Source organism: Schistocerca americana, chromosome 2 (assembly GCF_021461395.2).
Source record: "Schistocerca americana isolate TAMUIC-IGC-003095 chromosome 2, iqSchAmer2.1, whole genome shotgun sequence".
In the NCBI taxonomy this organism is placed as follows: Eukaryota; Metazoa; Arthropoda; class Insecta; order Orthoptera; family Acrididae; genus Schistocerca; species Schistocerca americana.
In genome coordinates this window covers 217,956,009-217,974,913 of record NC_060120.1, presented here as the reverse complement: position 1 = coordinate 217,974,913, position 18,905 = coordinate 217,956,009, and the positions used below count along the sequence as shown (strand labels likewise).

Genomic DNA, 18,905 nt, shown 5'->3' with positions numbered 1-18,905 from the left:
CTCAACAGCCTTGATGTGGATAGATACGTACAGCAACCAGTAATCAGTCAGAACTGCGTCTGCAAAAACACAAGGATTATTAAACAATTTTTGCTGTCACTAATTACTAGCAAAATAATTGTCAGAGTAGATTGCTAATATTTGCTATATCACATTTGCTAATATTTGCTATATCACATTCGCAAGAACGATCTCACTGAAGTAATTAAGTCCATCAAAACGCTTAGAAACTAACCTGTCGTCTGACGAAAACGGTCTAAAGACTGGCAATTTCTTCAGATCTGTTGACAATGATATTTTGAATTATCACTTTACTGAGTGACTGAAATGTAGTTCAGGTACCTATGAACATAACAATATGTTAGAATTCATTTTCTAAACACGAACTATTACGGTACTGTGCGGCTACTTACATATTAATTACACTATTAATATTTTCACAGTTGTTTCTTTAATACAAAATTAAATCCAACGGAAGAATAAACGTAAAACATACTTACCAATGACAGGTTTGTTGAGATGCAATTTTCTGTGTGGACAGATGTAACTTTTTCATACGGTGGTACGTCGCAGCAATCGCAGGAGTCACAGAAATCGCAGAAGTCACGGAAATCGCAGAAGTAGCAGAAGTCACAGAAATCGCAGAAGTAGCAGAAGTCGCAGAAATCGCGGAAGTAGCAGAAGTAGCAGTGGCGGAGGGATACGCGACTTAGGTTCCTTAACTGCGACTCTAAACTGCGACAAATCACAGTTAAGAATAACAGATACTGAAAAGTAGCATTCACAGAAATCACTGATATCGGAAAATCGCAGTTTAGCCCATCACTACCGCGGAGGCACAATGAAGGGAGCTATCGATAGGTCGATTATCAAGCAACTGCAAGTGGCGTTGAGTGTGTCCCCCCACCACCCTTCCAATGTTTATTTTCATCTGGTTTAAGTGTAGGTCACATGGCTTTAGCTAGATGTGTGTTGGAATTTGGGCCCTGAAGTTTGGTTTGTGTTTTGTGTGGTTTCATGTATACGCTTCATTGAGGAGGTGAAGGTTTCTTGCAACATTTAAGAGTCGACTCATGGATACGACTTACTCCTCGCATCAGTAATCTGCCTAACGGAAGGGAAAAGAATGATGGAACCAATCGATGCATTTTACCGTCTTTGTGAATGTTTAAAAACTGATAATAAAGTGGAAGAAGTGTCGAAGATGTTTTCATCTTTCGAAAGAGATAGTAACCGTGTGTCATTCGCAATGGAATTGCTGAGACAGTACAATATTCTGACTTTACCGTTGTGCCTTAATGACAAAAAGTCTGATACCATAGCAGCAGAATATAGGATGCAAGGCAATCGCGCTTATCAACAGAAGGACGATCGTAAAGCACTCAGTTTGTACAACAGAGGCATAGCTTTTTCTCCAGTTGTTCAGTTAGCAGACACTGACGGAGACAGTAACGAGCTATCGTTAGGGTTTGCCAACAGATCAGCTGTTGCATTTTCGTTAGGCGACAGTGCTTCATGTCTTAAGGACATTGATCTAGCATTTAAGTATAGATACCCTGCTAATTTACATTACAAACTACTAGAAAGGAAGGGTAAATGCTTTCTGAGAATGAACAGATTTGAAGACGCATTCGAAACTTTTACGGTAATTACAGATTGTATTGCCTTTATAACAAAGTGTCCCAAACTTTGGAATAAATAAACTTTCTCTGAAATATTTGTAGGGTGCATTAAAAGCTCTGGAACTAGCGTCATTGCCTGCAGAGAAATGCCAGTCTGTAAAGAAACAGATAATTGAGTTGCAAGGAAAAACAGAGTCTAGAAATGCAGCAACTGAGAAGCCCTACCTGTTTAGTCTCCAACAAAAGTTACCAAGGAAAACATACCAAGAAAGTAATGAAATTGTTTGTGCTTGTGATGCAGTTGAAATAAAATACAGCCAAGACATGGGGAGGTATATCCAAGCATCAACAAATTTAAATCCTGGTACAGTTGCAAGTAAAATTTGTTTTATTGCCAAATTTTGTCTCTAATAGTCCCATAACTGCTGCTCACCGTGCTGCATCCATATAATTTTACTTACCACTTCTCTTTATGTTCAGTCTCCCTAGTTCACTTTTTTGTTTTTAAATTCCTTTATTGAACGTACATTCCATGTGGCTGTGTTTTTAACAATGCTGGATTGTAAAACTGATTCTTTGTGCATAATGCATAACATAATGTATAAATATAACAAACACATGTAGGTAACAGTCAAGAGTAAATGGGGAAGTAATGTGAACAAAATTACTGGAGAGGTAGGAGAAATGAAAGTAATCTTTTGGGAAAAAAAAGAAGATTGTAATCATAAATGCATTTTACAGGTTCAGTATTTAAATTTTTACATTGTGGAGAATATGACAAACAGGAAAATTATTAATTATGATTCCTGTATTGGAAAGAAAATGAAAATTTCATTACTGGACTCTTTTAATGTACTGTTTGATTGTATTTGTTGCTTTTGCTTGACATTTAGGTTTTTGAAATATCAAAACTGTTCACTTGTCCACCAAGTTTCTCAGAACAGCATTCTGTACTTTCTATTTTCTAAATTGAAGTATTTTTGGCTCACACATTGCTGTTGTGATCACTGAGTGGCAAATCAAATAATTTTAAGTTCATTCTGGTATATTCCACTGTGTTGTGTTAACATTTCTGATAAAATGTGGTGTTCAGTATCACCTATTAGCACTGATCTGCTACATCGTACCAAGCCCTAAGATGCAACACAAACTTTATTTCAAGATGGTGACCAATAGCCTTAAATGTATCCATGGCACAAAAATATAAACAGTACAGCATCATACTAATTCTTAATAATTAATTGTAAAGCTATTAGGACTACTGTGGGAAAGTGGGAATTTTGTGCAGGAAAACAACTAAAATCTAACATAGGCCTAATCCCAAAATCACATTGACAATAAAACAAAAACAAAATGCAACAGTGCTATAAGCAACGAAGCAATAGTTTTAAAAAACAAAAACAGACAGTAAAAGCAAATAAACTGTAACTGGTATCAAAAACATCAGTTAAGCTACACAGCTCAATTTAAGAGACTGATACTACAAGGGTAATCCCAAAAGTAAGGTCTCCTCTTTTTTTTTTTTTTTTTTTTTTTTTTTTTAGAATTACATAAACCTGTTTATTTCTACAATGGTTTACATCAGTTTACAGTTTGAACATTTAGCTGTTTTTCAACATAATCACCATTTCTGTTGATGCATTTTGGTAGATGCTGTGACAGTTTTTGTATGCCCATGTCATACCAGCTCACTGCCATGCTCTTCGGAAAGTTGTGAACCTCTTCTTTCACCTCGTTGTCGGAGCTGAATCGCTTGGACCACAGTTAATGCTGACAGGTACTGTGAGACTGAAAAAACTCAAACGGACAATTCAGAACCAGAGAAGAGGAATGTTGAACAAGGGCGTACGCATTCTCCATGACAAAGCTTGCCCACACATCGCTCGGCAAACCGTTACTCTCCTGCAACAATTTCAATGGAACGTAATCACCCACCCATCCTATAGTCCTGACTTGGTGCCCAGTGGCTATCACCTCTTCCCTAGGATAAAAGAACATTTGGCCGGAAAGCAATTCAGCTGTGCTGACGAGGTGAAATAAGAGGTTCATAACTTTCTGAACAGCATGGCGGCGAGCTGGTATGACATGGGCATACAAAAACTGCCACAGCGTGTACAAAAATGAATTGACATAAGTGGTGATTATGTCGAAAAATAGCTAAATGTTCAAGCTGTAAACTGATGTAAACCATTCTAGAATTAAATAAGACTATGTACTTATAAAAAAATGGGAGACCTTACTTTTGGAATTACCCTCATACTATAAAAAGGGATCAATGACCTCAGCAGTTTGGTCCCGTAAAACCTTACCACAAATTTCCACTACTGTAAAAATACTAAAACAGATCATACTATGCATAGCCAAAGAGGAAGACCAATACATGTACTGAGAAATGGTGAAAACTAACAAATGGCAGTATTGACTACATCAGTTGACCCATATAGCTCACCTCATAAGACTGATACAGTTCAAAAATTATAAATCAAGTCACTTGATATTTTCAAGGTAATTATCAACACACAATGACATAATCAAGAAATTGCAGTAACACAAATTCTGATGTACAAGAAACACACAATTATGTACATAAACAGATGTACTATACATTCTACAATAAAAAAATTAAACTATAAAAGTGTACTTACCACTAAAGTAATTTGACACACATACCTAGTGATAGCAAGAACAGTACGTCATCAACACAATCTCTCAAACCAGGCACCCCATTGGACAGATTGCCATACGTTGCCCCATGGACAACACCACACAAACTGGTGCCTGAGCTGAGAGACAGCAACATTAGCCAGTGTCAAACCTTCTTTACAAACACAACACTTCACATACTCAACAAATAACTGTAGGAATTTAATCATGCTCCTTTCATCCCCCACTGCGGCTTGCCGTGACCTGACTTGTGACTTTGTGCCACATCCACAACCACCAATACATAAAATAAAATCTTAAATCATATACAATACACCACACTAATTACTACAAATCTGAAGATGACTCTATCACCAGTAACTGCCAACATCAGAATAACTCACTAACAAACTGCTACAAACTATCCATTATTATCATAATTGTAATCACAGACAGTACTTGAGTTAAATACCACTAACAATACTTGCGAGCAGTTTAGAAACATAAACTTCCGATACTAGAGCATCCCACCACATAGTCTAACATGCTTTGTGCATACATGATACATGTCTCATATGCTGCACTATAAAGACACCAGACAACACAGATACATCACAGGTCAAAGCAGACAAAAAGTATTGAATGCTCAAGTTGAGCCAGCATTTCCTTATGCTCATTTTCTTTGCCTTCATATTTATCAGTATGGAACAGTGTCATTTTCGTTATACACATTATGTTTTGATGCTGAATTTTGTTCACAACTTTTGTACAGATTTAGGTAAGAGTTACATAGTGTGTTCCTCCATCTTCAATCTTTGCATTTTTCATAGTTGATGCATGATCTGTGCTTATTATGCATGCTAACATTCACATTGGAGATTTGTCTTTTGTACACTAGAGCTCATCAGAGATTGGTCAATTGTATGCTACAGTATTTCTGAATTTACCTTTCAGCTTTTGTTATTCAAAATGAAAAGTGCATTAGATATTGAGTAGACTGATAGGAAAAGACATGAGAATGTTCTCTGCAGAAAAGAAAGGAAAATATGGAATACAGTGACTAGGATAAGGGACAGGATGATTCCACTTGGGTTAAAACGTCGTGGAAGTCCATGATATTTAGAGGATGCTGTAAAGTGCAAGTATGTTCAATAAATAATTGAGGGCATTAGGTGTAAGTGTTCTGGAATGAAAAGATTTTCTGTGCTAGTTATGGCTGCTCCAGTTGAGGTATCACCAAATTTTGTGATTGCATAAAAGGCAATTTTTATTTATTGAATAATTTAGAGAATGTCACATTGGAAGCAGTATACTACAGGTGCAATACAAAAGGTGTACATACTACAAATTCTGGTCATCTCTACAGGTTGTTGACTCCACCATAATTAGTCTCCAAGCTCTTATAGACGTAACAGGACTGATATCAGTGGTAGCAAAACAAAAGGAGAAGTGTTGAACTGTGTTTTCAAATGCTGCTTTAGATAAGATTATCCTGGTGCACTGAATGTTCAAGACAAAAGGGAAGTTTTTTTGTACAGGCAGTGAAAGATTGTGTCCATCAATCAGAAGGAACTTTTTTATGTTGTCATATTTAAGTCAATTTATCCAATGTGTTTTTTATTTGCTTTAATTTTTTTTTAATTTTTGCATAGGCTGCATCACTGGTGTGTCATTCTGGAAGGTTTACAAAATAGGCACCTACAACTGCCACAACCTCTTCATTTTCCTCACAATTTTTAAGTCACAGTTTTTCTTAGAAGATAAAATGTGTGGAAATGATAGGATGACAGATAAGGGGAAAATGCCAATATTCCAGTAACTTCTGATTTAAATCCCAGTTTTCTTATTGCTAAAGCAGTTTTTTTTTTTTTTTTTTTTTGGGGGGGGGGGGGGGGGTGCATTTACCTGTCTAAATGCGATCTTTCTCATTTGCAGTAATGTCTCTTTGTGCCTGTTTTTTATGCAGTTTGCTCAGAAGGCATGTTTAGTATTCACTAATTATTATTTCGTCCTTTTCTGTGTAATCAGCAATATGCGCTTCCAGTAAACACTGACTATAGCCTTCGTAGGAAGTAAAATTGACATTTCCAGTTTCCACTCATTACTTGACTTGCTGTTACATTTTTAGTGTGAAGCTGTGTACTTACAGCTTGTTTACAGTGGAAAAAGTTCGCTTCTTTTTAAAATTAAATGATTCAAAATGAAAAAGTGTGCAAATTACTAAAGATTCCCCAGACAGACCAGCCATACTGATGCCCTGCACTATGTTCTTCAGAAGGCTTCACACAGTCATTCATCCTGCCCAAAGTTTTCTTCCATTGGTCCATATAATCATTTTCTGGTGCTTGTGTGAGCTCTTTAGTCTTCTTCAGGTAGCTTCTCCTTCGCCAAAGTTGGGACATGCAGTAAGTGTATCCATTTGGGAACCTTACTGCCTTTCACGCAGTTTGTAAATTCAACATATGTGCAGTGTAACAATATTATTAAAGGGAAAGTTGCTGCACACCATATAGTGGAGATGCTGAGTCGCAGATAGGCACAACAAAAAGACTTTCAGAAAGTGAGTTTTCGGGCAGCAAGGCCTTCGTCGTAGATAGACAACATGCATACACGTGACTGCCATCTCTGGCTGCTGTGGCCTCAACAGCCATAGATTGTGGTCATATATGTGTGAGTTACATTTGCATGGGTATATGTGTGTACATTACCTATCTCCGACAAAGGCCATACTTTCTGACAGTATTTTTGTTGTGCCTATCTGCGACTCAGCATCTCCACTGTATGGTAAGTAGCAACTATCCTTTTCATAGCACTGTTACATTCTGTCCTGGATTTTCCATTATTCAGCATCTGTGCAGGATTTTCTCCTGACATTTGATAGAGCAATTTATGTCATGAGCTTTTCAAGTGAAGTGAGTTTGACTCATTCAATAATAATTATTTATGTGTTATTCAGTGCAAGCATATACAATTGCAGACTAGCACAGTGCAGAAGCTGAAGTATGCAAATAGAAGTGCTTGCTGCCTATGTGGTATGCCTATGTTTGCGAAGTAAGTTGTTTATCCTCTGGACCTGCTGCTTAAGCATCTCACCGTGATTTATTAAAGTGAATGATTGGTTAATTGATTGCGTTACTTAACTAGGTTAGTGAGTCTGTGTTAGCATGCATCCACTTCAGTTGAGTCTGCCAGGATCCTTTATTTTGCAGATGGAATGGTGTGCTTGCTTCTTTTCTCTGTTACTCTGGAAAGTTTTTCAGCTAGGCTATTATGTCAATGAGTACCACACCTGTTACTTTCCTCAGTTCTCTATAGATTGGATAAGGTGAAGTATTTGTGCTGTACATGATTTATCTTCCATGAAATCAATTCGGCTACTGGTTTGATCTGTCAATATATAAATTCAGAGGTTTTGTATGCTAGAAGTGATATTAGTCAATAGCTCTTAGGATTTGCTGAGTCTTTTGTCAGTTTTAATAGTGTGTATACTTCAACCTTGAGCCACGGAAATGTTTTCTCTGTCCATTTAATATCTCATCTTTTCCAGTAGCTTTACCACATCTAGATTTGATCACTGCTGCCTCCAGTTAATATCTTGTTCTTTTAGTGTGATACATGTTTTTCTTCCTTAAATTACCACCTTTAATTTTTTTCCCATGAGAAGCAAGAAGTTGCAGAGCCATTTTATCTGCAGTGACATTGAGCTATTCCTAGATTTTGTTGGGTCTCTGTTTTGATTCTTAATCAGCCTCTAATTCTCACAACTTCTTAATTTGTACTTTCAACAGTTGTCATCCACTTTCCTTGTTTACTGTTTTTACTACTTCAGTTATGACTTTTCCTAGTTTGACAGTATTTCATTGAAAGGATCCCGTACATATAATGAGACACATTGTTGTAACAGTTTGCTGGTTCATAGTTCATGGCAAGTAGGCATGTAGTTCTACAGTCCTTTGGGATTTTTTTCCTATTTTTTGTGATGATTATTGAACATCTCTCATAAAAGTCTATAACTGTATGGCAGTGATTTGATGTTTGTTACAGCTGTGCCAATATCTGTTCAGAAAATTCAACCCAATTTGCTGTCTCAAAATGTAATCTTATTTTAAACAGGACAATTGAAAGTCTTACTGAGGCAACAGTTTGGCAGACTAGCAGCCCATGTTGTATGTTGGCACTTATTTTCAGAGACAGAAATTAAGTTTGAGTAGTAGCCACATATCTGTGAAATTAGGAAAAACTTTAGTTTTCATTTAGTTATTTTTATTTTTTATTTATTTTGTGTTCTGTAGATCCAGGTAGCAAGTAAGTTGCAGGGATATGTAACATGGCAAATTGTACAGAGTTCAAGTATAACTTACATGACAATAACAATATAATGTAAGTAAAATCTCGAATGGAAGGATACCTGAATACAAAAACCAATTACTCACTTGTCTATGGTAGTGCCCAAAATAATATGAGAGTAGTAGAAATTAAAACTTAACATATACGTGAGGAGACAATGAAGATGAAAAATGTGACACAGACATTACAGGTTGCATTGTTCTTGAGTGGAAGAACACAACCATGTTTAAAATAGAACTTCTGACATAAAATTGATCAGAACTAGTTCCAAAACAATTGTAAAGTTACCAATGGCAAAAAAGATGCAGACATTATACACATTGTTAAGTTGTGCATCACAACTGTGTTTAAATTAAATATTCTGGCATAAAATTCATCAAATCTTGTTCTAAAATAATTGTAAGTTTAGCATTATGCTCATTGTGTCTCAGAAATTCATCAACCATATAAAAAGATTTCTCTATTACCTACTCTTTGAGGATTTCTTTGAATTTTGGCAGTTGTTCATGAAGACATCTAATATGTGATAGGAGTGCATTAAGAGTTTATGTTCCTGTACTCAGTTTTCAATATTTTCACCATTCTTATCAATGTCAGCCCATGCCTTATTGTAATGCTAAAATGCCTCTATCACAATGTTGATATCTGATAGCTTAAAAGATGTGAGACTAGTAAACTGGAATGGGATTTTAGTTGGTTTTGTGTACAAAGATGACTCTACAATTTTTTATCACTGTTGGAATGATCATCTATGTTGGTACTACCAGCTCGCACAACTTCAGTCTCTGGTATGATGGCACTTCCAATTCTTCAACAAAGAGATTCTTCAGTGTGGTTCATATGTCAGAGAGATTTGTTTGCACCTCTTGTTCACATAGAATATCACATGTTTCAGTAATCCTGTTTTGGGATTGTGTGTAATCTTTGGATGAAGATGATTCCCGAGTGTTAATTGACATCATTGTCACAGATGGTCTACAGAAGAATTGTCCTGGCACCTGATGATGCATTGCTCATGTGGTAGAGAATTTAGCCAGTGAAACACTCAGCGCCAGGGGCACCACATGGAGGTTTCCTCTATGCTCCAGTTGATTATACATTGACCACCACCTCTTGCTGAAAATGTACCAGCAAGATTACACGAATCATTAGCTGTTTCTTCCAGATTGGTTCAGACACTTAGTCAGAACAGTATTGTGCTTCCATTCTTCTTCATTACTGTAATGGATGTGAAAGTAGGAATGTAAGGACAATTTGTACTTCATTTATTGACCACTGACTCCGTACATCAGTATAGTGGTTGTTGTCATGATGGAGCCAGCAATCCACAGGCAATGTGTGACATTCATATGGCTGAATGCTAAAGCAGCTCAACAGCAGCTGGTGACAACAGTGCCATTGCTGATCCAGTAGTATGTCAGCTACACAGCACAGCACAGTAAACAAGCATTTGGTGTACACTGCCTGTGGCCTGTGGCAGCTGGTGGAAACATGCAGCTGTCCTGGATTGAACTCGGTATCCTCGGAGAGTGGCTGACATGTCACGTGATAGTGGCCACCATGCTGGAGGACCACGTTCAAAATCAACAGACTGGCTTGCAGCTTGTAGACACCTCTGCTCAGAGAGGGCCAATGTGGACTAGACAGTACGGCTGACCAATGACTGATCAGGAGAGAGTGCCAGTAAAAGCATACTTGTGATGCTTCATGTAACATGCGCGCTAAAAGAGGTAAATGTTCACCTATGAGAGCGCAGCACATCAGTATCTATAAGCAGTGTGTGTACTGCAAGGAAATGTACTGGTTAAATATGTCTCACTTTCATCTTGAGGTACACTGCAGAAGAGTGCGTCATCCGGGAAACAACCTGGAGCAAACTGTTAAATCTAATGAATTAAAAAAGAAAAGAAAATTAATAAATAATCAAAAATTTATGGGAAAGTTACAATGTGTTGTACAGATTAGTCTACGCCAAATTGATTTTGAGATTTACTGGAGGCCATTGCGAGGTAAGCATTACAGTGAAGAAATAGGGGTAGAGGATATTTCGTTCGCACATAGTTCACTTCAGTGTTAGATATAACTGGTACACTATGCAGAACTTTATGGCAGTTTAAACTATTGCATCTTACAGAGTATTCACAACCAGTGTCAAACATCTTGTCCGTTAATTTTGGGATTTGTGGCAGGTGACACAGTGGACTTCCGCTGGGTATACTTCAGTGTAAGACCCAATTCCTCACACTCCCTACCCTGTTCCTCGTTTGTGGGTGGCATTTTTCAGGAGTGGTAAATATCCAGTTGCATTAATACAAAGTTATAGGGTTTCCAGGTGAGTCACTTTGTGTAAATGACACTACATTTTAATGAGTCTTTCTCCTATCATCATTTAATCTACTGGTAAAGTGTTGAAATGTGCTTGGGCAGTCTTTATGTAGGGGTAGCCGAGGTGGGGAGTGGTCGGGCCCTCCTAGTGTCATAGGGCAGGCGGCAGGATCTGAGCAAAGGATTTGTCAATTCAGTGATGGTCTTGGCTGCAGATTTCTAGTCCTGCATTATCATTTGGGGATTTGTAGGACCCCCCCCCCCCTGGATAGGTCAGGATTGCACTACACAAAGGAAGCACTTCTCGAGTTGTGGAATACTTGGGTAGTGCACATGAGGGTTTTTTAGGCTAGGGAGTAGTTTGATGTACTCTGATGAACACTTGCTAGTTGATACGCAACAAGGGAAGTCTGACAGCATTCTTAATAAAGACACTTTGACTGCCAAAATTTTATCAGTAAATTGTCAAAGTATTCATAACAGAGTTCCTAAATTTACTGCCCTCCAGGAAAGTTCTTACACTCAAATCATTCTCAGGGCCGAGAGCTGGCTGAAACCTAAATTGGAAAGCTCTGAGACATTTAGCGAGTCATGGAAAGTATATCAGAAAGACAGATTAGAGACCGTAGGAGAGGGAGTGTTCATTGCAGTTTACAAAAATATTGTCTCTATTGAGATCGAAATTGAATGACACTGAAGTTTTTTGCTCGCACGTAAGAGGTCTGGGTGAAAACAAGTTAACTGTTGGATGTTTTTACTGGTCGCCTGATTCTGCTGTGACAGTTCTAGAGTTATGTAAAGAAAGTCTACAGTCATTAGCATGCAAATACCCAGATCATGGAATACTAGTTGAAGATGACTTTAACCTCTGGAGTACAGACTGGGATGTCTATGGGTTCATTGTGGGGGTCACAAACAGTCATATGAAGTACTTTTGAACATGCTTTCTGAAAACTGTCTTGAGCAGCTGGTTCAGCAGCCCAAACATAATTCAAATAGCTACAAATAGGCCAGACCTTATTGACAATGTCGGTATAGAAATGGGGATAGCGATCATGATGTCATTATAGCAGATGTGGTTATGAAAGTTAATAAATCAGTTAAGAAGGCTGGAAGAGTGTTTCTGGTAGAAACGGCAGAAAAGCAGTTATTAGCGTCTCACTTAGTGAATTGACATCACTTAGTTCCATTAAGATGGATGTAGAGGAATTATTGGCAAAGATTAAGCATATTGTAAATCATGGTCTAGAAAATTATGTGCTTAATAAATGGATTAAGGACAGAAAAAAACCCACCATGGTTTAATAACGAGATTCAAAAATGCTGAGGAAGCAGAGGCTGTTGCCCTCTCAGTTCAAAAGAGAAAGTGTAAATGATGACAAGTAAAAGTTAATTTGTGCATCTGTGAAAAGATCTATGCATGAAGAATACAACTGCTACTACCATCATACATTAGCAAAATATTTGGAAGAGAACTTGAGAAAATTCTGGTTCTATATGAAATCACTAAGTGTGTCTAAGGCTTCCATGAAGTCTCATGTTGACACGTCTGGTGTGACAGTTGAAGATAACAAAACAAATGCCAAATCTTTAAATTACATGCTCAAGAAATCATACAAGTGGGAGAATTGTATAAATGTACTGTTGTTTGACCATCGAACAGACTTCCGTATGGATGACAGTAATAAGCATCCATGGCATAGAGAAACAACTGAAATAGTTGAACACAAATCAGTCACCAGATCTGGATGGAATCCCAGTTCAATTATTCAAAGAGTAGTCTATGGCCTTAGCACTTTGCATTTGTTGTGAATCTCTCACCCAGTGCAATGTCCCAAGTGAATGGAAAAAGTGCAGGTGACTCCTGTATATAAAAAAGGCAAAAGAACAGAAATGCAGAATTACAGACCAATACCCCTGCATCAGGTTGCTGCAGAATCCTTGAACATACTCTCAGTTTGAATATAATATATTTTTGTGAGACAGAGAAGCTTATGTTCATGAATCAGTATGGTTTTAGAAAGCATCTCTCATGCGAAACTCAGCTTCCCCTTTTCTCACATGATGTACTGTGAATTATGGATGAAGGGCAACATGCAGATTCCATATTTCTAGACTTCCAGAAAGCAATTGACACAGTGTCCTGTTGCAGGCTGTTAAGGAAGGTATGAGCATATGGAATAGGTTCACAGTTGTGTGAGTGGTTTGAAGACATTTTATTTTATTTATTAATTCGTCCATAAACAAATTTCTTTGTATGGATGTCATCATTATACATACATATGTACATTATGTTGTCACATAAGATAATGAAATACAAGCTATATATAATAAATTCATAATATATATGTGTATTATATTACACATATAATTCATCATTGAATTACATAATGCAGAAGAACCTGCTTCAATCAAAAGAAATAGATCACAAGACTCATATAATACTTGTATGGGTAAATTACAATCTAGAATGTCCACTTTATAATTGATTAACCTGATTATAATAGAGGGAAACATTCCACGTGGGAAAAATATATCTAAAAACAAAGATGATGTGACTTACTGAACGAAAGTGCTGGCAGGTCAACAGACACACAAACAAACACAAACATACACACGAAATTCAAGCTTTCGCAACAAACTGTTGCTTCATCGGGAAAGAGGAAAGGTGAGGGAAAGATGAAAGGATGTGGGTTTTCAGGGAGAGGGTAAGGAGCCATTCCAATCCCGGGAGCGGAAAGACCTACCTTTTTCCCCCAAGGTAGGTCTTTCCGCTCCCGGGATTGGAATGGCTCCTTACCCTCTCCCTTAAAACCCACATCCTTTCATCTTTCCCTCTCCTTTCCTCTTTCCCGATGAAGCAACAGTTTGTTGCGAAAGCTTGAATTTCGTGTGTATGTTTGTGTTTCTTTGTGTGTCTGTCGACCTGCCAGCACTTTCGTTCGGTAAGTCACATCATCTTTGTTTTTAGATATATGATTAACCTGATTATTTATTTATGCCAATTTTATGCTACATGAATTCTCTAATCGAGGAAAAACTATTTTTTAATAAATATTCTTTAAGGAATGCTTTAAATTTACAGAGTTCCTTTATGTTTTTTATTTCTTTTGGCAATTTATTGTATATCTTGACACTTTGGTAAAACATAGTGGTTTGGGTTTTAGTTTTATTCATCCTGTCTAGGTACAAGCGATTACTGTTTCTGGTTTGGTGATCATGTATGCAACTGTTTGCTAAATATTGCTCAATATTTTTGTGAATAAAAACTGTAGTTTGCAAGATATATTCACTTGGGATTGTCAGAATACCCCATTTTTTAAGTAGCTCACTGCAGTGTGCTCTTTTGTGACTCTTGCCCATTATTCTGATAGCTCGTTTTTGCAATCTGAACACGTATTTCACATTTTGGGGATTTTCACCCCAGAATGTTATGCTGCAACTTATTATAGAATGTATGTGTGCAAAGTGTATCATTCTCTGGCATGAACTACTGCACACAGTGACTAATATTCGTAAGGCATAGCATGCTGTGCTAATTTTTTTCCCAAGCATCCTAATATGTTCATCCCATTTTAATTGTTGATCAACGTACATACCCAAAAATGTTGTGCTGGCTACACACTCTATGGTTTCATTTTGAACTTTAAGTTTTGTCATATTCGGTTTTTTTCTTTGTACAGAAGTTTATGTTATTAGTCTTTTTCACATTAAGGGTTACTTTGTTGTTATATGACCAGTTGTGAACTGCCATAAGTGCCTTTTCAGCTTTTACATTTGACATTTCTGGTGTCCTGTCTGTAATTATTATATTGCTGTCACCAGCAAATAACACTGTTTCACCTTGCATTACCCACTGTGGGAAATCATTAATATAAATAAGAAATAGTACTGGGCCTAGCACACTCCCTTGAGGTACTCCAATGTTCAAGTATTCTTCATCTGAAAGATGTTTCACTAAATAATTTGAGCTACTTGAAATTTGAGATATCTCCACCCTCTGCACTCTGTCCACAAGGTAAGATCTAAACCATTTATTTACAACCCCCCTGATTCCTAGTGCTTCAAGTTTACCTAGTAGTATTTCATGGTCAACTGTATCAAATGCTTTATTGAGATTTAGGAAAATGCCTGTTACTTGTTCTGCTTTATCTAGGGCTTCTAGAACTACTCTTGTAAATTTTTCTATAGCTGCTTCTGTTCCCTTTCCAGTCCTGAAACCAAACTGTTCTTTGCATAGGAGTTGGTATTTATTTAAGTAGTCCATAAGTCTGTTTTTCATAATAGTTTCTATTATTTTTGAAAAAGAAGGCAGCAATGAAACTGGTCTGTATTTTCTGTATCACCTTTTTTGTGTGTGGGAAGAATTTTTGCGTGCTTTAGATAATTAGGGAAGCAACCTGATGAGAGTGACTCATTTATAATGTCTGCTAAGGGTTCTTTTATGCTGCTAATGCAGTCTTTTAGTATACACATTGGAACTTCATCTAAATCCGTGGATGATTTACTCTTGAATTTATGTACAATGCTACTGATTTCCTCTCCATTGGCGGGTAGCAGTAGCATTGTGAGAGATACATAGTTCTTTGCCATTGTGTGTTGTGTTTTAGGAAGCTTTTCTTGCAGCTTTGTTGCTATATTACTGAAGTAGTTGCTTATAAAGTTTGCCAGGCCCTTAGGATTATCTATTAAAACTACCTTTATTTCTTATTTTTATGTTCATCTGCTTTGATTTTGAGTTACCAGTTTCTTGTTTTACTCTATTCCAAATGGCTCTGCTTTTATTGTTTGATTTCTGTATGGTCTTTTCATTATGGATTCTCTTTGCTTCCTGCAACAGTTTTCTGTATGTCCTCTTGTACCTGAGAAAAAACTGTAAGAAGCCTGGGTCACTCTTATCATTTTTGATAGATCTCAGATATTTGAGTGTTTCAGAGGATTTTTGATACCTTTTGTTACCCGAGTCTTCCTACTAGATCCCCCAACAGAATGTACTACTTTAGGAAATGTTTCCTCAAATTTTAACTTGAATATATTCATGAATTTGTTGAATTTTTCATTTACATGTGTTCCTGAATATACTTCTGACCATGTCTGGCCAGTCATCTGTGTTGCAAATTCACACCTTTTTGATTTAGAAAAAACCCCTTCTGTAGCTAAGCACTTTTGCTTGTAACTTTGTAGATATTTTAAGTTTTGGACTTTGACGAATGTGGTCTGATATCCCAAGGTTTTTAACGGTTACTTCACAGCATTTGTGGTTAATATGTGTTAGAATATGGTCAATTATTGAAGATGAGTGTTTGGTTACTCTTGTGGCATTTGTTACCCATTGTGAGATACCATAACTGTACAAGATATTCAAGAACCCATTTTCAGCACATTGATATTTAAATCTCTACAAGTAATAATATATCCTTTAGGATTACATATTTTGTCCAACACTTGTATTAATCTAGTGAAAAAGGTTTCAACATCACCATTAGGAGACCTATATAAACACAGTGTATACAATTTTTAAGGGTATTTTGTTCTTTTGACTCTACTAGTGAAAGTTCAAAATTTTTTTCTTCACTCAAAGAAATCATATCACTCCTGACTATGAACTGTAGTCCTTTTTTCACGTAAATACATGAGCCCCCACTCCTATTTATTGTTCTGCTATAATAAGATGCTATGTATTCAATTTCAGATCCTTTGCACCAGTGTTCAGTAATGCAGATTATCAAGCTATCTATGGCTTCTAGTTCAATTTCTAACTGTTGCACTTTGTTCCTTATTGACTGAACATTCTGGTGTAAATATTGTTAAATAATTATAGTTGCTTATCTGGGGTGCTGCTTCTTCCTTCCTTCTGTTAAAAAATCCTTTAGATGGGAAGGAGGCACAGATCTTCTTTTGTTCACACTGCTTGATGATAGATCTTCTACTGTTGCCGCAGCTGTAGCTGTTGCTTCCTGACTTGTTTCTGGTAATGACACTGCTCCCATCACCACTGTTGTTCTTATGTTCACTTCACTGCATTCTGGATCTTCTGTTACTACTGGTTTTGCATTCCTTGTTGTTACTGCTGTTGTAGCAGTTGTTGATGCTGACACTGATTCCTCTTCTGCCAATGTTATCAAAGCTGCTCCATTTGCAACTGTTTCTTCTGTGGCGTCTACATCCTCAATATCTTCAATGGCCAGTTGCTGTTTGAATGTTTGAGTGGAAAGTCTTCTGTCTGGATGCTCTGTTGCCCCCAGTGGAATTGGGTCATGTATTTCACTGTTTATGGAAATAGTTTTCATTAACTCCCCAAGCTTTTCACATAAATAGGACTTGCCTTTCTTGTTTAAGTGCATTCCATGTTTTGTGAAGCACTGTCTTTCCAAATCAGCTGTATGAAGAAAGAAAACATTGTTCATGGATCTGCAGATTTTTTGGTAGATCCTGTTGGTTTTCTAGATCTCTTTATTTACACAGGACCCTTCTGGTAGATCATGCATGTGCGTTAACCCTATAACATTTTGATTTTTTATTCTGTTTAGGACTGTCTTTAGTGTTCAAGTAGCTTCTCTTAGCTCATTTTTATAGATATCATTTGCACCACTGAATATTACTATGCACTGATTTTGCCATGTGTGGTTGCTATAATTATAGTCTTTTAAAATTTCTTTCATACAGGCACCTGGTTTGATGAAACCTGTAGCTCTGAGTCCATTCTGATATTGTATTTTTTCTGCTAACTCTCTTCCATTACTATCTGAATATAGGACAACATCTCTTGTTTTATTCCCCACAATGTTTTGTGTTAATTGATTTGTATTACCATGTGCTCCCCATCCAAATGGCCATTTGAGATGATTGCTTTCATCGTGAATACACTTCTCATATCGTTTCATCTGCACAAAGTTTTTGTTTACATCTCATCTAGATAGACTTAATCATCCTTTTGCACAATCCTGACGGGGAAAGTCGGGTATTCCATCTTCTTAATTAATAGAACCCAGTATGTTGACCTTGACGGCAAGTGTTTATCAGAGACAAGGGTATTGTCAGGAGTGACCCAGGGAAGTGTGATAGGACACCTATTATCCTCTGTATACATGAATGAATCAGCAGGCAGGGTGGGCAGCAGTCTGCAGTTGTTTGTTAATGATGCTGCAGTGTATGGTAATGTGTTAAAGTTGAGTGTCTGTAGTAGGATACGAGGTGACTTGGACAAAATGTTTAGTCGTTGTGATGATTGGCAGCTAGCTTTAAATGCAGAACAATGTAAATTAATGCAGATGATTAGGAAAAACAAACCCGTAATGTTCAGATACAGCATTAGTAGTGTCCTGCTTGGCACACTCACGTTGTTTAAATAACTGGCATAATGTTGCAAAGCAATATAAAATGGAATGAGCTTGTGAGGATTGTGGTAGGGAAGTTGAACATTTGACTTCGGTTTATTGGGAGAATTCTGGGGAAGTGTGGTTCATCTGTAAAGGAGACCACGTATGGGACGCTAGTGCAATATGTTCTTGAGTACTGCTCAAACGTTTGGTATCTGTACCAGGAAGACATCGAAGCAGTTCAGAGGTGGGCTGCTAGATTTGTTACTGGTAGGTTTGAATGACATGCAAGTGTTACAGAGACGCTTTGGGAATTCAAATGGGAATCCCTGGAGGGAAGATGACATTCTTTCTGAGTAACTCCATGACAAAATTTGGAGAACTAGTATTTGAAGCTGGCTGCAGAACAATTCTGCTGCATCCAACAAACATTGCATCTAAGGACCGAGAAGATAAGAGACAAGAAATTAGGGCTCATACAGGGGAATGTAGGCAGCCATTTTCCCCTCGCTCACTTTGTTAGGAAATCCACTACAGCGGTTAAAGATCTGGGATGAGGTTCCAGTGCAACACAGTCGAAATCCACCAGGTTTTCAAGAGAGCAAGTACTGACATACATATGTATGTCAGAACAGCAGTCTAAGATAGT

General features: G+C 37.3%; 1 protein-coding gene across 1 annotated transcript in view; it reads left to right on the top strand.

Annotated features, from left to right (window-relative positions):
- Window positions 1–891: 891 nt before the first annotated feature.
- LOC124591572 (SET and MYND domain-containing protein 4-like) overlaps window positions 892–18,905 on the top strand; it is a 32,338-nt gene continuing 14,324 nt past the window's right edge. Inside the window, exons 1-2 of the mRNA XM_047131743.1 lie at window positions 892–1,645; window positions 1,725–1,986. Of these exons, the coding sequence (XP_046987699.1) occupies window positions 1,127–1,645; window positions 1,725–1,986 (781 nt within the window). The 5' untranslated portion in view covers window positions 892–1,126. The remainder of the gene's footprint in view (window positions 1,646–1,724; window positions 1,987–18,905) is intronic.